At 42.6% G+C, this 22,985-nt stretch overlaps 1 protein-coding gene across 1 annotated transcript; it reads right to left on the bottom strand.

Moving 5' to 3' along the window:
* Positions 1-478: 478 nt before the first annotated feature.
* Positions 479-22,857, bottom strand: asb14a (ankyrin repeat and SOCS box containing 14a). Its single transcript, XM_082959452.1, has 12 exons — positions 21,000-22,857; positions 18,867-19,565; positions 18,103-18,277; positions 17,823-17,869; positions 17,593-17,724; positions 16,384-16,542; positions 15,907-16,152; positions 9,578-9,749; positions 9,089-9,374; positions 1,836-2,093; positions 1,331-1,484; positions 479-1,014 (listed from the first exon to the last, which is right to left on the bottom strand). The coding sequence occupies exons 3-12, from the start codon at positions 18,234-18,236 to the stop codon at positions 842-844; spliced, it is 1,761 nt and encodes a 586-aa protein (XP_082815578.1). The 5' UTR covers positions 18,237-18,277; positions 18,867-19,565; positions 21,000-22,857; the 3' UTR covers positions 479-841.
* Positions 22,858-22,985: the final 128 nt, after the last annotated feature.

The following is a 22,985-nucleotide window of genomic DNA, read 5'->3' as shown; positions in this document are numbered from 1 at the left end:
GGGCGTGGACTCTACAAGGTGTCGAAAGCATTCTGCAGGGATGTTGGCCCATGTTGACTCCAATGCTTCCCACAGTTATGTCAAGTTGGCTGGATGTCCTTTGGGTGGTGGACCATTCTTGATACACACAGGAAAGTGCTGAGTGTGACAAACTCAGCAGCGTTGCAGTTCCTGACACAAACCGGTGCACCTGGCACCTACTGCCATACCCGGTTCAAAGGCACTTAAATATTTTGTCTTGCCCATTCATCCTCTGAACGGCACACATACACAATCCATGTCTCAAAGCTTAAAATCATTATTTAACCTGTCTCCTCCCCTTCATCTACACTGATTGAAGTGGATTTAACAAGTGACATCAATAAGGGATCATAGCTTTCACCTGGTCAGTCTATGGCATGGAAAGAGCAGGTGTTCTTAATGTTTTACATTGTACATGTAGCTCTGATAAATTTTAAGACAATGAAACTTGACAAAAAAAAGAGAGAGGTTTTATTTTATGTTGAAACACACCAAAAGTCTTCAATCCCCCCTGCCCCACCCTAATTTTTAGGTGAAAAGCAGCAAATTCCACTTGATGATAACAGTAAACTCTTTTAACCTGATGTGAGTGAGCTCAGCTCGTCTGCCTGACAGACTAATAGCAAGGTTTGAATTACAGTAGAGCTAGGGGGCTATAGGCACAATGAACAAATCATCCTCCAAAAATACTCAAAGATTTCGACGTCGGGCACCCTGGCCCTAAGAGTAAAAAAACTCTGACTAATAGCATCGCTGAGTCACTGACTAATTGTTAATGTAGGCCTATCTTCTTCGCTCATCCTCCATGTACTTCTTCCTGTCAGCCCACTTGGATCTTCTGGCTGAAGAGATCATATTCCCGGTACAGGATGTAATCTTTGAGCCGGTTGGGTAGAGGCAGGAAATGCCTGAACACTGGGGCCCTGAGACGCAGTCGGCCCAGACAGCTACGGATCTTCAGACGACAGAGATGCTGAAGACAGCGAGCGTTCTCTGTGGGGAGGGATGATGATTATGATGATGATAGACACAGTCAGATACGAGCTAGTCAGTTACAGACTGTTAAGTAGGCCTAGTTCATCAACTATCTGAGTGACATATTTAGGTTCCAGTAATTATAGCCAATAATTAGGGGCCAGATTTTTACCATGGTCAGGTTGCATGCTCAGGAAAAACTCCAGGCCCTCAACATAATCATAGTCATGGACAATCTATGCCTTCTATGAAAACATAACTGTTCCCATTGAATGGTTAACAGCACACATAGATGTGTTTTGTCCACCTAGTTTTGTTTTGTTTATCCACCAACCTTGAACTTTGCAGATATCAGGCCACTGCTTTTGTTCCATCAGGACAGCCTTTAGTTTCGAGCAGAAGGTCACGTGATCGACGTAATCCATCATGATACGCACCACGTGTCCCGAGTGTTCTTTCAACCAGTACAGTGAGATAACCTCGCAAAACTGCAAGGAAGCACATAACAGTTTTAGGTAACACTTTACTAAAAGCCTGCAGTTATTGCTTAATCCGTTCTAACTTGTTATAAGCATACTAGGAGCCTAACGTTTTAAAGCTAGAATCCTGAATTCAAACGATAAAGTGTATTTGGGGTTCGGATGGGGTACCTAAACTCATGAGACATTTATACGTTTATTCTTCAAGAATCAATGGGTACATATCATTCATTTACATGTCCAAAAATGGATGTTGCAACTTTATATTCTAGCTTTAAGGAACTAAAGAATAATACTTAGCCACATAACCTGACCAGAGAGAAACCCCTGGACCTATTCACCCTACCAATATCCCCTTACCATGGAGTCGTTGATGACCGTATTTGTCCAGCCCTCATAGTCATCAGGAACATGGGACGCTTCACCGTAGTTGCACTCGAAGCAGCGCTGGACATCGTAGCCATAGTTACAAAGCAAGCGCAGGACAACCTCGTCCTTCAAGGCGTACTGCAGCGCGGAGGGGAAGTGGGTGGTATTGATGCGGGAGAAGTAGTTGACGTTGGCTCCGAACCTCAGCAGGACGTAGATCATTTCCAGGTTACCCGACCTCAGAGCCACCTGCAGGAGGGAAAAAAAGTGTGTGTTGCTGTGTGTTGATAAGTGCACCTTTCTTTCATACCTAGGTGAATCCACTACTTTATTACAGTTTTTTTGTGTGTAACTTTCACAAGTATGTGGTACATTTTCACAATTATATGCACAACAATCAAAACAGATCATCATAATGGTTCATGTTTGAAAACACTAAGCGCATTTTCAATTGACTGAGTACAACAAACACATTCACAAAGGCACATGTTCACTGCACCATATCACTCTTTCAATTTGGATACATATTCAATCAATGTATCTGCTTTTCAAAATGCAATATTAATTATACTTTTGATATGATTTTCTTGTAATTTGTTCACATTCATAACATTACCCTGAAGAAGGCACAGTGATGTCGAAACATTGGTGTTTTTTTACCCAATAAATTACTGGGAGGTTATATATATATATGGAGTGTGCGACTCTTTGTTTTCATAGCTTCACCGTTAGTCAGCACCTCTACACTAAATAATTTTCTCTGAGTGTGCACCTGCTCACGCTTTTTATTACACTTGTCATTTGTTAACAATACAATTAATTATCACTTAATAAAACTGCTCAAAACTGATAACTACTGAACCAAAATGATGTAGTGCCTAGTAAACGTACACTACCGTTCAAAAGTTTGCGGTCACTTAGAAATGTCCTTGTTTTTGAATGAAAAGCAAAAAAAATGGTCCATTAAAATAACATCAAATTTATCATAAATACAGTGTAGACATTGTTAATGTTGTAAATGACTATTGTAGCCGGAAACGGCAGATGTTTTATGGAATATCTACATAGGTGTACAGAGGCCCATTATCAGCAACCATCACTCCTGTGTTCCAATGGCACATTGTGTTAGCTAATCCAAGTTTATCATTTTAAATCATTAGAAAACCATTTTGCAATTATGTTAGCACAGCTGAAAACTGTTGTTCTGATTAAAGAAGAAGGAATAAAACTGTCCTTTAGACTAGTTGAGTTTCTGGAGCATCAGCATTTGTGGGTTTGATTACAGGCTCAAAATGGCCAGAAACAAATAACTTTCTTCTGAAACTTGTCAGTCTATTCTTGTTCGGAGAAACTAAGGCTTCGGAAAATATTCAGACCCCTTGACTTTTTCCACATTTTGTTAGGTAAAAGCCTTATTCTAAAATGTGTTAAATTGTTTTCCCCCCTCATCAATCTACACACAACACCCCATAATGACAAAGTAAAAAATGTTTTTTATAAATTTTTGCAAATTTATATAAAAAAAACCCTGAAATATCATATTTACATACACTAAGTATTCAGACCCTTTACTCAGTACAACAAGCTTGGTACACCTGTATTTGGGGAGTTTCTCAAATTATTCTCTGCAGATCCTCTCAAGCTCTGTCAGGTTGGATGGGGAGCGTTGCTGTACAGCTCTTTTCAGGTCTCTCCAGAGATGTTCGATTGGGTTCAAGTCGGGGCTCTGTCTGGGCCACTCAAGGACATTCAGAGACTTGTCCCGAAGCCACTCCTGCGTTTCTTGGCTGAGTGCTTAGGGTCATTGTCCTGTTGGAAGGTGAACCTTCGCCCCAGTCTGAGGTCCTGAGCGCTCTGGAGCAGGTTTTCATCAACTCTACTGTACTTTGCTCCGTTCATCTTTGCCTCGATACTGACTATTCCCCAGTCCCTGCCGCTGAAAAACATCCCATAGCATTATGCTGCCACCACCATGCTTCACCGTAGTAATGGTGCCAGGTTTCCTCCAGACGTGACGCTTGGCATTCAGGCCAAAGAGTTCAATCTTTGTTTCATCAGACCAGAAAATCTTGTCTCCCATGGTCTGAGAGACTTTAGGTACCTTTTGGCAAACTTATAGCGGGCTGTCATGTACCTTTTACTGAGGAGTGGCTTCCATCTGGCCATGCTACCATAAAGGCCTAATTGGTGAAGTGCTGCAGAGATGGTTGTCCTTCTGGAATGGTCTCCTATCTCCACAGAGGAACTTTAGAGCTCTGTCCGAGTGACCATTGGGTTCTTGGTCACCTATCTGACCAAGGCCCTTTTCCCCCGATTGCTCAGTTTGGCCGGGCGGCCAGCTCTAGCAAGGGTCTTGATGGTTCCAAACTTCTTCCATTTAAGAATGATGGAGGCCATTGTGTTCTTGGGGACCTTTAAAGCTGCAGAAATGTTTTGGTACCCTTCCCCAGATCTGTGCCTCGACACAATCCTGTCTCAGAGCTCTCTGGACAATTCCTTCGACCTCAAGGCTTGGTGTTTGCTGACATGCACTGTCAACTGTGGGACCTTATATAGACAGTTGTGTGCCTTTTGAAATCATGTCCAATCAATTGAATTTACCACAGGTGGACTCCACCTCCATCAAGTTGTAGAAACATCTCAAGGATGATCAATGGAAACAGGATGCACCTGAGCTCAATTTCAAATCTGATAGCAAAGGGTCTAAATATTTACAGTACCAGTCAAAAGTTTGGACACACCTACTCATTCCAGGGTTTTTCTTTATTTTTACTATTTTATACATTGTAGAATAATAGTGAAGACATCAAAACTATGAAATAACATATATGGAATCATGTAGTAACCGGGTTCGATCCCGGCCTGTATCACAACCGGCTGTGATCGTGAGTCCCATAGAGCGGCTGACTTTGGTCATCAGTTGAACAGTGTTTCCTCAGACACATTGGTGCGGGTGGGTGTTAAGAAGCGAGGTTAGGCGGGTCATGTTTCGGAGGACGCATGACTCGACCTTCTCCTCCCGAACCTGTTGGGAAGTTGCAGCGATGAGACAAGATCGAAATTGGGGAGGAAAAATAATAATAATAATAATAAAAATATATATTTCACTGTTATTTAACTAGGCAAGTCAGTTAAGAACAAATTCTAACTTACAATGACGGCCTACCAAATGGCAAAAGGCCTCCTGCGGGGGACGGGGGCTGGGATAAAAAAATAATAATAAAAAAAATATATAGGACAAAACACACATCATGACAAGAGAGACAACACAACACTACATAAAGAGAGACCTAAGACAACATTGCATGGCAGCAACACATGACAACACAGCATGGTAGCAACACAACATGACAACATGGTTGCAACACAACATGGTACAAACATTATTGGGCACAGGCAACAGCACAAAGGGCAAGAAGTAAGAGACAGCAATACATCACGCAAAGCAGCCACAACTGTCAGTAAGAGTGTCCATGATTGAGTCTTTGAATGAAGAGATTGAGATAAAACTGTCCAGTTTGAGTGTTTGTTTCAGCTTGTTACAGTCGCTAGCTGCAGCGAACTGAGAAGACGAGCAACTCAGGGATGTGTGCGCTTTGGGGACTTTTAACAGAATGTGACTGGCAGAACGGGTGTTGTGGAGGATGAGGGCTGCAGTAGATATCTCAGATAGGGGGGAGTGAGGCCTAAGAGGTTTTTATATATAAGCATCAACCAGTGGGTCTTGCGACGGGTATATAGAGATAACCAGTTTAAATCAAATTAACGTTTATTTGTCACGTGCGCCGAATACAACAGGTGTAGACCTTACAGTGAAATGCTTACTTACAGGCTCTAACCAATAGTGCGGAAAAAAAGGTATGTTTGTGTGTGTAGGTAAGTAAAGAAATAAAACAACAGTAAAAAGACATTTGAAAATAAGAGTAGCAAGGCTATATACAGACGCCGGTTAGTCAGGCTTATTGAGGTAGTATGTACATGTGGGTATGGTTAAAGTGACTATGCATATATGATGAACAGAGAGTAGCAGTAGTGTAAAAAGAGGGGTTGGCGGGTGGTGGGACACAGTGCAGATAGCCCGGTTAGCCAATGTGCGGTGCACTGGTTGGTCAGGTCAATTGAGGTACATGAATGTATAGTTAAAGTGACTTTGCATATAAGATAAACAAAGAGTAGTGGAGGGGGGGGGGGGGGGGGGGGCACACAATGCAAATAGTCCGGGTAACCATTTGGTTACCTGTTCAGGAGTCTTATGGCTTGGGGGTAAAAACTGTTGAGAAGCCTTTTTGTCCTCGACTTGGCACTCCGGTACCGCTTGCCATGCGGTAGTAGATAGGACAGTCTATGACTGGGGTGGCTGGGGTCTTTGACAATTTTTAGGGCCTTCCTCTGACACCGCCTGGTGTAGAGGTCCTGGATGGCAGGCCGCTTAGCCCCAGTGATGTACTGGGCCGTACGCACTACCCTCTGAAGTGCCTTGTGGGAGGCCGAGCAGTTGCTGTACCAGGCAGTGATGCAACCTGTCAGGATGCTCTCGATGTTGCAGCTGTTGAACCTTTTGAGGATCTCAGGGCCCATGCCAAATCTTTTTAGTTTCCTGAGGGGGAATAGGCTTTGTCGTGCCCTCTTCACGACTGTCTTGGTGTGTTTGGACCATTCTAATTTGTTGTTGATGTGGACACCAAGGAATTTGAAGCTGTCAACCTGCTCCACTACAGCCCCGTTGATGAGAATGGGGACATGCTTGGTGCTCCTTTTCCTGTAGTCCACAATCATCTCCTTAGTCTTGGTTAAGTTAGGTTGTTATTCTGGCACCACCCGGCCAGGTCTCTGACCTCTTCCCTGTAGGCTGTCTCGTCGTTGTCGGTGATCAGGCCTACCACTGTTGTGTCGTCAGCAAACTTAATGATGGTGTTGGAGTATTGCCTGGCCATGCAGTCGTGGGTGAACAGGGAGTACGGGGGGGACTGAGCACGCACCCCTGGGGAGCTCCAGTGTTGAGGATCAGTGTGGCAGATGTGTTGCTACCTACCCTCACCACCTGGGGGCGGCCCGTCAGGAAGTCCAGGATCCAGTTGCAGAGGGAGGTGTTTAGTCCCAGGTTCCTTAGCTTAGTGATGAGCTTTCAGGGTACTATGGTGTTGAACGCTGAGCTGTAGTCAATGAATAGCATTCTCACATAGGTGTTCCTTTTGTCCAGGTGGGAAAGGGCAGTGTGGAGTGCAATAGAGATTGCATCACCTGTGGATCTGTTTGGGCGGTATGCAAATTGGAGTGGGTCTAGGGATTCTGGGATAATGGAGGAGTACCAGCCTTTCAAAGCACTTCATGGCTACGGACGTGAGTGCTACGGGTCTGTAGTCATTTAGGCAGCTTGCCTTTGTGTTCTTGGGCACAGGACTATGGTGGTCTGCTTGAAGCATGTTGGTATTACAGACTCAATCAGGGACATGTTGAAAATGTCAGTGAAGACAACTGCCAGTTGGTCAGCACATGCCCGGAGCACACGTCCTGGTAATCCGTCTCGCCCCGCAGCCTTGTGAATGTTGCTTTCCTAGTTGCCTTCTGCGGGTCCGGACGAGGCATCCGGTTCTTCTTCCTCTGCGTCGCTTCCTTTTGCGAATAATTGGGATGTCTGCCCTGTGGGGTGTTTGGAGAATATCGTGTGAGTCCTGCTTACTGCTGTTGTTGTTGTTGAAAAAATCTTAGTCTAATCCGAGGTAGAGTGATCTTTGTCCTGATATCTAGAAGCTCTTTTCTGCCGTAAGATACGGTTGCAGAAACATTATGTACAAAATAATTTACAAATATCGCGAAAAAAAACACATAATAGCACAATTGGTTAGGAGACCGTAAAACGGCAGCCATCTCCTCCGGCGCCATTTTGTTGTTTACAGAGGAGTACAGAGTGCAGTGATGTGTCCTATAAGGAGCATTGGTGGCAAATCTGATGGCCGAATGGTAAAGAACATCTAGCTGCTCGAGAGCACCCTTACCTGCCGATCTATAAATTACATCTCCGTAATCTAGCATGGGTAGGATGGTCATCTGAATCAGGGTTAGTTTGGCAGCTGGGGTGAAAGAGGAGCGATTACGATAGAGGAAACCAAGTCTAGATTTAACTTTAGCCTGCTGCTTTGATATGTGCTGAGAAAAGGACAGTGTATCGTCAGAATAAGTCTGTAACGTAACAAAATGTGGAAAAGGTCAAGGGGTCTGAATACTTTTCCGAAGGCACTGTATATGGATGTGGCTGTAAATACTACATCGTCATTCTCCATCAGCCAGTGTGCTTTAATAGGACAAAGTGGGAAGAGTCACTATGTTCTACCATTTGTAATTATAGTGTAGTGTACAATGCACTGCTGAAATACCTAGGTTGTACATATAACAATATATTCCACTCATTATGTGAATTACATTGACAGGTGATACTGCATCAGTCGACAAAGTCATGTAGAAAAGGTGATCTTGTATAATGTCGCATGGGGCAGAAATGGCATACAACACGTGCTACATTTTAACAGGAGCCAACTATTTCACAACATCCCTATTTCTGATGATTTGTCCTGAGTATGTACTGTATAAGGATAATGAAACTGTAAGACTGACATATTTCTCAACTTGCTCACAACCTGCCATTCGACAGAAATTATACTTTCTTTTGATTGCATGTCAAGTTTTTGTTAAATAATGTATGGAAAATGATATTTACCATCTACTATTGTTTCTATTCAGCACGTCAAAAAGAACAGTTTTGACATTTGTATCTTGTATTTTTTGCTATTGGATTAAATGGTAGTTAAAATGACTAAATGGTCAGCTTGTCATTATCTGATGTATTGGGGACTAAACAAAAAATTCTCATGGTATTTCACAGAAAACATAAGATTTTGCATGAATGACTCAGGGGTGAAAGATGTGTGAAACCACAATCAATGCACAATCAAAGGTTCTGAATATAAGATAGGGGGAATTACAAGTGTTATCAGTTTAGTACTTAAGAGTTTTCAAAACTTACATCTGAAAAATGTGCTAAATTGATTGAGAAAAACGAGTTTCTGCGTGTTGACGTCATCAGGGTATTTGACAAAAAGCCACGAGGGCCCGTTTTCAAAAAGTGTCTCAGAGTAGGAGTGCTGGTCTAGGATCAGGTTTCCCCTGTCCATATAATCTTACCCATTATCATCTAAAATCCTAGATCAGCATTCCTACTCTAAGACTTTGTGAATATGAGGCCTGACCTGTAGGCACTTGACAGGGTCCTGGTTGGGCATGGCCCCAGCCTCCAGCAGCAGCTTGGCCGAGGGGACATCATCGTTGGACACAGCAAAGTACAGGGAAGACTTCCGCTGGTCGTCGTAGTTACGTCGGACCCAGGGGTGCAACATGTAGTTAGGGTCATAGCCTGCCTTCAGCAGGGCCTTTAGACACTGTGTGTGACCACCAGCAGCTGCAGAGTGTAAGGGGCTCATTCCACTCTCATACACTGCGTCACAGGTCGTCACAGGGATCAGGATCTTCAGAGCTCTGAGTGAGTGAGTGAGAAAGAGAGAGAGAGAGAGAGAGAGAGAGAGAGAGAGAGAGAGAGAGAGAGAGAGAGAGAGAGAGAGAGAGAGAGAGAGAGAGAGAGAGAGAGAAAGGCCAACTGAGCTCTGAAATATGATTGTGATTTCTAATCACTAAACTCAGATCTGTGACAAGGTTAAAGGTGCAGTACCGGTGCCACCTACTGTAAATGGCCCCTGTGGGAGACTCTGTGGATGGGGAGGTGTCCGGTGTGTTTGGGGACATTGGCATCAGCTCCATACTCCAACAGCAGAGAGATAATCTCAGGGTTGCCAGAGGCAGATGCCTCAAATAGGATTGTGGCATAATCCTGGGCCATAGACTCCACGTTGGCCCCTGATACAAACAGCAAACAACAACAAATCTGTAACGCTTGTACAGAGCAACAAAAACAAAGTCCATGACATACAAAAACAAGTTGATGCCAATTATACGCCCTTATATGGGCCCAAGTCATAAGATACAGCATGTGCTTGTGTAACAGGTACAGTGCCTTGCGAAAGTATTCGGCCCCCTTGAACTTTTGATCTTTTGCCACATTTCAGGCTTCAAACATAAAGATATAAAACTGTAATTTTTTGTGAAGAATCAACAACAAGTGGGACACAATCATGAAGTGGAACGAAATTTATTGGATATTTCAAACTTTTTTAACAAATAAAAAACAGAAAAATTGGGCGTGCAAAATTATTCAGCCCCCTTAAGTTAATACTTTGTAGCGCCACCTTTTGCTGCGATTACAGCTGTAAGTCGCTTGGGGTATGTCTCTATCAGTTTTGCACATCGAGAGACTGAAATTTTTGCCCACTCCTTGCAAAACAGCTCGAGCTCAGTGAGGTTGGATGGAGAGCGTTTGTGAACAGCAGTTTTCAGTTCTTTCCACAGATTCTCGATTGGATTCAGGTCTGGACTTTGACTTGGCCATTCTAACACCTGGATATGTTTATTTGTGAACCATTCCATTGTAGATTTTGCTTTATGTTTTGGATCATTGTCTTGTTGGAAGACAAATCTCCGTCCCAGTCTCAGGTCTTTTGCAGACTCCATCAGGTTTTCTTCCAGAATGGTCCTGTATTTGGCTCCATCCATCTTCCCATCAATTTTAACCATCTTCCCTGCCCCTGCTGAAGAAAAGCAGGCCCAAACCATGATGCTGCCACCACCATGTTTGACAGTGGGGATGGTGTGTTCAGGGTGATGCGCTGTGTTGCTTTTACGCCAAACATAACGTTTTGCATTGTTGCCAATAAGTTCGATTTTGGTTTCATCTGACCAGAGCACCTTCTTCCACATGTTTGGTGTGTCTCCCAGGTGGCTAGTGGCAAACTTTAAATGACACTTTTTATGGATATCTTTAAGAAATGGCTTTCTTCTTGCCACTCTTCCATAAAGGCCAGATTTGTGCAGTATACGACTGATTGTTGTCCTATGGACAGAGTCTCCCACCTCAGCTGTAGATCTCTGCAGTTCATCCAGAGTGATCATGGGCCTCTTGGCTGCATCTCTGATCAGTCTTCTCCTTGTATGAGCTGAAAGTTTAGAGGGACGGCCGGGTCTTCGTAGATTTGCAGTGGTCTGATACTCCTTCCATTTCAATATTATCGCTTGCACCGTGCTCCTTGGGATGTTTAAAGCTTGGGAAATCTTTTTGTATCCAAATCCGGCTTTAAACTTCTCCACAACAGTATCTCGGACCTGCCTGGTGTGTTTCTTGTTCTTCATGATGCTCTCTGCGCTTTAAACGGACCTCTGAGACTATCACAGAGCAGGTGCATTTATACGGAGACTTGATTACACACAGGTGGATTCTATTTATCATCATTAGTCATTTAGGTCAACATTGGATCATTCAGAGATCCTCACTGAACTTCTGGAGAGAGTTTGCTGCACTGAAAGTAAAGGGGCTGAATAATTTTGCACGGCCAATTTTTCAGTTTTTTATTTGTTAAAAAAGTTTGAAATATCCAATAAATTTCGTTCCACTTCATAATTGTGTCCCACTTGTTGTTGATTCTTCACAAAAAAATACAGTTTTATATCTTTATGTTTGAAGCCTGAAATGTGGCAAAAGGTCGAAAAGTTCAAGGGGGCCGAATACTTTCGCAAGGCACTGTATGACCTATCTGCATGCCAACTAAATTAAGCATTTTTATTGGTTAATTGACAGATCATGTGATTTCAACCTCCTGTTTTGTGTTTCCTGGCGGCTTCCCACAGGGGGTGATGCAGTGCAGAGGCGTGATGGATCCTATGCAGACTATGATGATTTCGTTGATGAAATGGTCACGGGTTTGAGCTGAACGTTTAATATGAGAATAAGTAGTATGGATGCCTGCCTGCTGGGCTGCACCCTTTCCTGTGCCACTTCCTGTGCCCCTTCCTGTGCCCCTTCCTGTGGCCCTTCCTGTGGCCCTTCCTGTGGCCCTTTTGATTTCTTTGGTTTGTTGGTATGTTTTGCGTGATTTTAACTAGACTGGTTTTAAGAGTAAAAAGTAAGTGAAAATGATATTTATGGGGAAAAAGTAATTGAACAGAAATGAGAAACTGGAATGTGTTTAACACAAAATAACGGAAAAACATGCCTTAAAGGGGCAATCTGCAGTTGCTACATCTGATATGTACACCATTGATTCTTGAAGAACACAATTTATAAATGCCTCCTGAGCTTAGTTCAACAATTGTACCACATCAGAACCAAAATATAAGCTTGCTTTACTCCAATATGTGTAAACAAAGTACATGTAAACAAACACTGTATAGCCTCATCTCAAAATATGGTTAAAATTATATCACTTTGATATAATTTCACCAGCACCTCCCTCAGCTTTTTACTAAAACAGGGGTGGGGATAGGCTTTGTTATTAGATCCACCGCAGATTGCCACTTTAAGAAAATAAATGTCCCTTTTGTTGTCTGCCTCTTCTTCACTCTGCCTGCTCAACCCAGACATAGGACCTGTCACCTTTCCACCTTGTGACACAGGGACATTAATACAGTACGTTTTCACTTGGGGAACATCGTCTATTTCTATGGGCAGAAGCACTGTTCATGACACAAACTGTTCACACCCCTCTTGTTGGTGGAGAGAATTTTGCAGATGTACAGCTTATTTCCTGCAATTCTACACATTTTGTCATGGGGTGCAAAGAAAATGTTGCCGTTTTAGAGCAAATTTTCTTGCAATTCTATACATCTTGCCATGTCAAATGTGTATTCGTGATATTTGAGTGACAAAAAAATTACAACAATATCGATGGGCTAAAAAAACAAAATAAAAAAAAACGTTAGCTGACATGGGCTAGTTGATCTGGACATTTCTGACCAGTTATAAATATCTCTCTAAGTTATGCAATGACTAACATGACAAGAGGAATTGATGATGCACTACCCAATTTCTAAATTATATACATGTACAGTACCATTCAAAAGTTTGGACACACCTACTCATTCAACGGATTTTCTTTACTTTTACTATTTTCTACTTGTAGAATAATAGTGAAGACATCAAAAACTATGAAATAACACACACGGAATCATGTAGTAAACAAAAAAGTGTTAAACAAATCTAAATATACTGCTCAAAAAAATAAAGGGAACACTTAAACAACACAATGTAACTCCAAGTCAATCACACTTCTGTGAAATCAAACGGTCCACACCTAGGAAGCAACACTGATTGACAATAAATTTCACATGCTGTTGTGCAAATGGAATAGACAACAGGTGGAAATTATAGGCAATAAGCAAGACACCCACAATAAAGGAGTGGTTCTGCAGGTGGAGACCACAGACCACTTCTCAGTTCCTATGCTTCCTGGCTGATGTTTTGGTCACTTTTGAATGCTGGCGGTGCTTTCACTCTAGTGGTAGCATGAGACGGCGTCTACAACCCACACAAGTGGCTCAGGTAGTGCAGCTCATCCAGGATGGCACATCAATGCGAGCTGTGGCAAGAAGGTTTGCTGTGTCTGTCAGCGTAGTGTCCAGAGCATGGAAGCGCTACCAGGAGACAGGCCAGTACATCAGGAGACGTGGAGGAGGCCGTAGGAGGGCAACAACCCAGCAGCAGGTGGGGGTTGTGCTTACAGCCTAACACCGTGCAGGACGTTTGGCATTTGCCAGAGAACACCAAGATTGGCGAATTCGCCACTGGCGCCCTGTGCTCTTCACAGATGAAAGCAGGTTCACACTGAGCATGTGACAGACGTGACAGAGTCTGGAGAAACCGTGGAGAACATTCAGCTGCCTGCAACATCCTCCACCATGACCGGTTTGGCGGTGGGTCAGTCATGGTGTGGGGTGGCATTTCTTTGGGGGGCCGCACAGCCCTCCATGTGCTCGCCAGAGGTAGCCTGACTGCCATTAGGTACCGAGATGAGGTCCTCGGACCCCTTGTGAGACCATATGCTGGTGCGGTTGGCCCTGGGTTCCTCCTAATGCAAGACAATGCTAGACCTCATGTGGCTGGAGTGTGTCAGCAGTTCCTGCAAGAGGAAGGCATTGATGCTATGAACTGGCCAGCCCGTTCCCCAGACTTGAATCCAATTGAGCACATCTGGGACATCATGTCTCGCTCCATCCACCAACGCCACGTTGCACCACAGACTGTCCAGGAGTTGGCGGATGCTTTAGTCCAGTTCTGGGAGGAAATCCCTCAGGAGACCATCCGCCACCTCATCAGGAGCATGCCCAGGCGTTGTAGGGAGGTCATACAGGCACGTGGAGGCCACACACACTACTGAGCCTCATTTTGACTTATTTTAAGGACATTACATCAAAGTTGGATCAGCCTGTAGTGTGGTTTTCCACTTTCATTTTGAGTGTGACTCCAAATCCAGACCTCCATGGGTTGATAAATTGGATTTCCATTGATTATTTTTGTGTGATTTTGTTGTCAGCACATTCAACTATGTAAAGAAAAAAGTATTTAATAAGATTATTTCTTTCATTCAGATCTAGGATGTGTTGTTTAAGTGTTCCCTTTATTTTTTTGAGCAGTGTATATTTGAGATTCTTCAAAGTAGACACCCTTTGCCTTGATGACAGCTTTGCACACTCTTGGCATTCTCTCAACTAGCTTCAACTGGAATGCTTTTCCAATGGTCTTGAAGGAGTTCCCACATATGCTGAGCACTTGCTGGCTGCTTTTCCTTCACTCTGCAGTCCAACTCATCCCAAACCATCTCAATTGGGTGGAGGTCGGGTGATTGTGGAGGCCAGGTCATCTGATGCAGCACTCCCTCACTCTCCTTCTTGGTCAAATAGTCCTTACACAGCCTGGAGGTGTTTTGGGTTACTGTCCTGTTGAAAAACAAATGATAGTCCCACTAAGCACAAACCAGATGGGATGGCTTATCGCTGTAAAATGCTGTGGTAGCCATGCTGGTTAAGTGTGCCTTGAATTCTAAATAAATCACAGACAGTGTCACCAGCAAAGCACACTCACACCTCTTCTTCCATGCTTCACGGTGGGAACCACACATGCGGAGATCATCCGTTCACCTACTCTGCGTCTCACAAGGCATCGCGGTTGGAACAAAAATCTCAAATTTGGACTCATCAGACCAAAGGACAGATTTCCACCGGTCTAATGTCCATTGCTTGTATTTCTTGGCCCAAGCAATACTCTTATTATTATTGGTGTCCGTTAGTAGTGGTTTCTTTGTAGCAGTTCGACCATGAAGGCATGATTCATGCAGTCTCTTCTGAACAGTTGATATTGAGATGTGTCTGTTACTTGAACTCTGTGAAGCAGAGGCTGCTATTTCTGAGGCTGGTAACTCGAATGAACTTATCCTCTGCAGCAGAGGTAAGTCTAGGTCTTCCTTTCCTGTGGCGGTCCTCATGAGAGCCTGTTTCATCATAGCTCTTGACGTTTTTTTTCAACTGCACTTGAAGAAACTTTCAAAGTTCTTGAAATTTTCCGTATTGACCGACCTTCATGTCTTAAAGTAACGATGGACTGTCGTTTCTCTTTGCTTATTTGAGCTGTTCTTGCCATAATATGGACTTGGTCTTTTACCAAATAGGGCTATCTTCTGTATACCACCCCTACCTTGTCACACCACAACTGATTGTCTCAAACACATTAAGAAGGAAAGACATTTCACAAATTAACTTTTAACAAAGCATCCCTTATTATTGAAATGCAATCCAGGTGACTACCTCATGAAGCTGGTTGAGAGAATGCCAAGAGGGTGCAAAGCTGTCATCAAGGCAAAGGGTGGCTACTTTGAAGAATCTAAAATATATTTTGATTTGTTTAACACTTTTTTGGTTACTACATGTTTTCATATGTGTTATTTCATAGTTTTGATGTCTTCACTATTATTCTACAAAGTAGAAAATAGTAAAAATAAAGAAAAACCCTTGAATGAGTAGGTGTGTCCAAACTTTTGACTGGTACTGTATATACATATAATTATATAATTTTGGGGGGAGGGGACCCAGGCGCACCCCACAGTTTGGGAACCACTGACATAGGCTACTGTACCTTTCTGGACGAGGGCTTGGACTACCTTCACATGCCCACACTGAGCGGCAAGGGCCAGGGGCGTGAGCCCATAGTCGGACCTGGCGTCTGGGTTGGCCCCAGACCTGAGAAGCAGCTCCACAAAGTCCTCCCGTCCCAGCTTGGCAGCCTCATGGAGGGGGGTCCTGCTGTGACATCCCTCCAGATTCACATTGCTACCGAACCCCAGTAGGAGCTTGGCCAGGTCCAGACGATCGTTTCTGATAGCTGTTGGATGGAAGGAGAGAAGTGGGATAGGTCTGTAATGATCCTACATGTCCTAGAGTTCTTCTCATTGTCAGGACTACATAGGCTTACATTTGGACTGTCTATTGTTCTGTCAGCTCTACATTCAGTTATTCCCAGAACCAAATATCATGTGAGCTGGAGTCTGTCACGAGAGACTAACCTTCAGTATGTTTTGAGTGTATTAATAACAGAGGATGCAAACAGGTTTACCTATAACTAGCGGTGAGTCCTCTTCGTCATCCTGGCAGTCAGAACTGGAATGGTTCTGTAGCAGAAAGGTGGCGTTCTCTATCAGACCTTGCTCCACCGCCAGGAACAGAGGTGTCTTTCCCCGGTCGGTCCGACATTGCACTGCATTTTGACTCGACGCTGAGGAAGGAGTACATCAAGTCAGTCTTATGATCTATCATTATACTTTAAATATTATTTTGTCATTGAAAGGAAACGTGAACTCATGTTCACATTTGACTATAGTGAACAAAAATATAAATGCAACATGTAAAGTGCTGGTCCCATATTTAATGAGTTGAAATAAAAATCCCAGAAATGTTCCATACACAAAAAAAGCTTTTCTCCCAAATTTTCTGCACAAATTTGTTTTACATCCCTGTTTGTGAGCATTTCTCCTTTGCCAACATAATCCATCCACCTGACAGGTGTGACATATCAAGAAGCTGCTTAAACAGCATGATCATGATACAGGTGCATCTTGTGCTGGGGACAATAAAAGGCCACTCTAAAATGTGCAGTTTTTGTCACACAACACAATGCCACAGATGTCTCACGTTTTGAGGGAGGGTGCAATTGGCATGCTGACTGTAGGAATGTCCATCAGAGCTGTTGCCAGAGAATTTAATGTTAATTTCTCTACCATAATCCGCCTCCAACATTGTTTTAGAGAAATTGGCAGTACGTCCAACCGGCCTCAGAACTGCTGACCACATGTAACCACGCCAGCCCGGGACCTCTACATCTGGCTTCTTCACCTGCGGGGTCGTATGAGGAGGGGGTGGTGAGGAGTATTTCTGTCTCAATAAAGCCCTTTGTGTGGGAGAAAACTCATTCTGATTGGCTGGGCCTGGCTCCCCAGTGCCTCACAAGTGGGTGGGCCTATTTCCTCCCAGGCCCACCTATGGCTGCGCCCTTGCCCAGTCATGTGAAATCCATAGATTAGGCCTAATGAATTTATTTCAATTGACTGATTTCTTTATATTAACTTTAACTCAGTAACAACTTTGAAATTGTTGCATGTTGCATTTATATTTTGGCTCAGTGTACTTTCCAGCTTTGAAAACATCGGACAAACTTTTATTTTGGTGTTTAATGTCCCTTTGATTGTTTGTATCTTCTCGAAACAATGCATGATTTAATTGACCCTTGTGTGTAGGGATGTAGTAGACGAGACAAAGATATACAAACCTGCAAAGGTGACCTCTAGAATATTTTGGTTCTTCTGACTAACGGCCTCATGTAGGGGGATCCAGCCTCTGTTGTCCACTTCAGAGAAAGCACTCTGGCTGACAGACAGCTGGCGGAGAGCTGCTTCATCACCTGGCAACAAACCAGGAAGCAGAGAGGATTATCAAGGAGACACTGTTATGGAGACACAGTAAATAACCAATAGTGCATAACCGGCACTCACTACTCACCTTTTCTTATGGCGGAGAAGATTTTTACATTATCTGTTATACCTTGACTGTGGAAAGAAAAAAGTCACACCATAAAAGCTGTGCCACCATCCTCATGATGAGGGTGTGAGTTCCAGATACAGACTTTATAATTTATAACCTCTTTATAATGTCTGGAGAAGTGTTTACAATCTCAGGACCAACATAACATGTATAACTATCCTACTATCTGGGCAGACCTGTGTATCTGTGTCTGGTGTGCTTCTAAAGGTTCACAAGGGTGAAGCAAGAAGCTGTGTACCTGCACTCATCCCCTAGGATGGAATCCCGCGATCCAATCTGCTTGTTACATTCCAGAAGACTCTGTTCAATCATGTATTGAGTGTCCACATCCTCATAGTCGTCCCCTTCATTTCCTAGTTCGTCAAAGTGCATGTCCAGGCCTCTTGCAGTCTCTCTAGTGGGGATCTCTCCAGCTAAACTCAACAAGACAAACTATCACCTGGCATGACCTATGGCCTATAGCATGGCATGCATGTGACAGGCCCATCCCTTCACAATCAATCAACCATGTTTACATTGTTTACTATGCCTAACAATACTCTTAGTTGGTTTGGTTGATATGCCCAATAATTTACAGACTCATTTAATTTGGCATGTTGCATCATGTGTAACAAAATAACAGGTATCCAGGTCAAAATATTCATAAACGCATCCATGCAAACACATAAGTCATGAGTCATAACCCCTTGTGATACGTCAAGCATGCATGTGTTTAACGACCCATGGCGCAGGAAATGGCAGGTTTCAAATGTTCCATTTTAAGGATGCATTTGTAAGGACATGTAATAGTGTTCCAATCTTAATCTAATTAAGGGCTGTAGGTCTATAGCTAAAAATCTCATGGATTTTAGAATTCTTCACTTTTTCTTTACATATTGAAGAGAAAAGCCCCTTACAGTAGACATTTAGTGTAGGCCTACATGACTCATTTATATTAACTTTTCATATGATCTAACACACCAAGACTAGGTTTATACTATGATGCAGTTTGTTTTCTTTTACCTTTCGTAATCAAGCTGTAATGTGGCTATGGCGTCCTTCGTGGTTTAAAGGGGATCAGTTTTTCTCCATTCTGGGGCTATTTATACCTCCCCTGCTATAAATACCTGATCATGAGACAGACCAGCGACCAGGGTTTCTCTGTACCTCTGGCACACTGAACGACACTCATTGACACACTTTTCCTGCTCCTGCATGTTTCTACTGATAGACACAAACAGATGCACATTTACGGAATTCATGCTTTTATAAAGATCATAGATTAGAGCAAGTAAATAAGAAAGAGATGCATGAAAGACTATTTGCATGAACATTCTTCCTTTAGGATTCACAATTGAACAGTTTAGAAAGCGAAAAGAATGCATGCAATACCTTCTAAGTGAATTCTCAGTGCATTATTTTAAATAAGACAATTGAATCACCACCCATACTTATGTGAAAACGTCCAGTGTAATAAAGTGTCTGTCCATCATTATTTACTGACAGCATCATCCAGGAAGAGTGTTATCATTAACTGTTTTTCTGTGCTACTCCAGTTGTTTGAAGGTCACCAGACTTCTGCCTGTGGAGAGGATGGATGGGTTGCTGCCCTGCCCAGGCTGCTGGATTCCTGTCACTCACTATCACCCATCTCTCATCACTCACCAGACACCTCCACTGAAGTGATTCAATGTTATCCTTTCTGCCTCCTCTGAAGGAATGCTGTGAGAAAAGAGAACCGTGAGATCACTCTTGGCAACAACCACAATCTCTCTTATTGAACCTGATAACCTTATAGGAAGTTAGGCTAAGTGGATGTACTGGTACTTCCTGTATATAGGTCCATTCTTGTGTCTTTTATTTTATTCCTCGTGTGTTACTATTTTATTTTTAAACTCTGCATTGTTGGTAAGGGCTCGAAACCAAGCATTTCACGATAAAGTCTACACCAGTTGTATTTGCCGCATGCGACAAATGACATTGATTTGATTTAAAGCTCTCAAATGATTTACACAAAATATGACAATTTAGTATTTAAAATAGAGACTTCGTGTAGTGTATTCAGTTTTAGTACTTTCCCATAATTCAATGTTACTTTAGTTGACGGTTTCCATGTATCTGACCCTCACCTCCACTAGGTGGAAATAACATTTACATGCACATTAATAATTCAATATTAAACTGATTATGTCAGTAGGCAGAGTACAGCAATAGTCATGTTAACACTTTACTCTGCTTATCTTAATCTGCGTAAGGTCAAAAGTCTAAGTAAGCATACGCTTATTAGATCACCTGGTTTTCTGAGCAATCTTTTTAAGCATTTAGGACATGTAGATAGCTTAATCTGCGTTCCTAGCTGTGTATTTGATCTGCACATGGGCACGAGTGACATAAAAAACGAAAAACTGAAAATATGCATTTTATTTATAGTTTTAACATACAAACTTTGTTGCAAAAATAACATGTTGACTTTGGTAGAACGTTTATTTTGATTGCCATTCTTCTGCATGTGTCCATGTACACTGAACAAAAATGTAAACGCAACATGTAAAGTGTTGGTCCCGTGTTTCATGAGCTGAAATAAAAAAATCCCAGAAATGTTCCATATGCAGAAAAAGCTTAATTTTCTCAAAATATGAAGACGCTGATTAAACAGCATTATCATTACACAGGTGGATCTTGTGCTGGGGACAATAAAAGGCCACTCTTGTGCAGTTGTCACACAACACAATGCCACAGATGTCTCAAGTTTTGAGGGAGCGTGCAATTGGTATGCTGACTGCAGGAATGTCCACCAGAGCAGTTGCCAGAGGATAGGCCTGGCTCCCCAGTGGCACACAAGTGGGTGGGCCTATTTCCTCCCAGGCCCACCTATGGCTGTGCCCTTGCCCAGTCATGTGAAATCCATAGATTAGGCCTAATGAATTTATTTCAATTGACGGATTTCTTTATATTAACTGTAACTCAGTAACAACTTAGAAATTGTTGCATGTTGCATTTATATCTTGGTTCAGTGTACTTTCCAGCTTTGAAAACATCGGACAAACTTTTATTTTGGTGTTTAATGTCCCTTTGATTGTATCTTCTCGAAACAATGCATGATTTAATTGACCCTTGTGTGTAGGGATGTAGTAGACGAGACAAAGATATACAAACCTGCAAAGGTGACCTCTAGAATATTTTGGTTCTTCTGACTAACGGCCTCATGTAGGGGCATCCAGCCTCTGTTGTCCACTTCAGAGAAAGCACTCTGGCTGACAGACAGCTGGCGGAGAGCTGCTTCATCACCTGGCAACAAACCAGGAAGCAGAGAGGATTATCAAGGAGACACTGTTATGGAGACACAGTAAATAACCAATAGTGCATAACCGGCACTCACTACTCACCTTTTCTTATGGCGGAGAAGATATTTACATTATCTGTTATACCTTGACTGTGGAAAGAAAAAAGTCACACCATAAAAGCTGTGCCACCATCCTCATGATGAGGGTGTGAGTTCCAGATACAGACTTTATAATTTATAACCTCTTTATAATGTCTGGAGAAGTGTTTACAATCTCAGGACCAACATAACATGTATAACTATCCTACTATCTGGGCAGACCTGTGTATCTGTGTCTGGTGTGCTTCTAAAGGTTCACAAGGGTGAAGCAAGAAGCTGTGTACCTGCACTCATCCCCTAGGATGGAATCCCACGATCCAATCTGCTTGTTACATTCCAGAAGACTCTGTTCAATCATGTATTGAGTATGCAGAAAAAGCTAATTATTTCAAAAAATGAAGACGCTGATTAAACAGCATTATCATTACACAGGTGGATCTTGTGCTGGATACAAAAGGCCACTCTTGTGCAGTTGTCACACAACACAATGTCACAGATGTCTCAAGTTTTTCAATTTCAATTGACTGATTTCCTTATATGAACTGTAACTCTGTAAAATCATGGAAATTGTCACATTGCATTTATTTTTTTGTTCAGTATAAAAAGGATTAGGGAAAGTACAGATTCTCACAACATAAGAATGATCTGACAGCATGTTTTCTGTCTGTGACAAAGTACTAAACTAAATGAAAGAATTTCCCCACTGAATTATAATTTCAGCAGCAGCTGGCCACGAGTCCACGTGATCTTTTCTATTCAAACTGTCCATTTCATATCCTTTCTATTACCCCCAAACATGTCACTTTCATAATCTGCAGCAAATCCTCTTCCAACCCAACACCAATTAGTCATTCAGGTTAACACTGCATGTCTCAATATATGTCTAGACTATTGGACATTGCATCACAAACATCAACTCATTAAAATGTAATCCTATTAATAATGGGGATGAAAGGATATTACATTCTGGAAGATGGAATTTGTATCACTGTGGAAAATGTCCTAAGATCCTTCTTGCCATATTCAACGGTCTGGTCCTTCAAGCTCAATACTAAAATAGTTATTAAAACAAAAGCTCCGGCCAATGCGATCTATGCTCCCACCTTTGAAATCAATCGCTACAGCATGCCACACCAAAACAAGGATCACAATCTGTTGGACAGCTTTTCTACTGGTTAAAAAGTACTGTCAATTATATGTTGACAGGTGTGGCTAAATTTGGGCAAGTGTATGAGGAAATGAGATACACCAACCATGGTTGAGAAAAATAAAAGACATTGCCTCTTATTGGCAGCTGTCTGACATCCATGCCTGTAAGTTCCAGACGATGCCACGGCATGAAATAAGTCCTCTTCATTACCGGAAGGGTACATGTGACATGTCAGTGAGGCAAAACTTGACTGAAGATGAAATGCATCTACTCTACGACCAATCAAGACACCCAATGTCAAACCATTACAATCCCTCTAACAAGCTATAAATAAAACAGCAAATGGAACAAGTGGAGATGTAATTGCCAGAACAGGCAGCTTGGGTAGAGCTGAACACATCGACACCACTGATGCTCTGCTGGCACGATCAAGCGCTAACGTCTTGAGGACATTAACTTGATAAAAAAAGAAATCGCTTGAGTTGTCATTCTAATAGTCAACCTGGACATGTAGAAGTGAACCAGAGAAGACCCTCAGATCAGGAACCAGGATGGGCAACTTCAGTCCTCTGGGGCCAGGATGTCAGCTGATTCTTTCAATGGCGCACAC

The sequence above is a fragment of the Salmo salar genome, chromosome 12 (genome assembly GCF_965601325.2).
Source record: "Salmo salar chromosome 12, fSalSal1, whole genome shotgun sequence".
Taxonomy (NCBI): domain Eukaryota; kingdom Metazoa; phylum Chordata; class Actinopteri; order Salmoniformes; family Salmonidae; genus Salmo; species Salmo salar.
The sequence above is the reverse complement of the archived record's forward strand: the minus strand, read 5'-3'. Positions and strand labels throughout refer to the sequence as shown.

Excerpts from the sequence above, each read along its gene's own strand:
- asb14a (XM_082959452.1), bottom strand. The coding sequence starts at position 18,236 with ATGCACTTTGACGAACTAGGAAATGAAGGGGACGACTATGAGGATGTG. Across the intron at positions 16,153-16,383 it reads GGACTCACCGCTAGTTATAG|CTATCAGAAACGATCGTCTG; the intron begins GTAAACCTGTTT and ends TCCATCCAACAG. Across the intron at positions 9,375-9,577 it reads TCCCACAGGGGCCATTTACA|AGCTCTGAAGATCCTGATCC; the intron begins GTAGGTGGCACC and ends TCACTCACTCAG.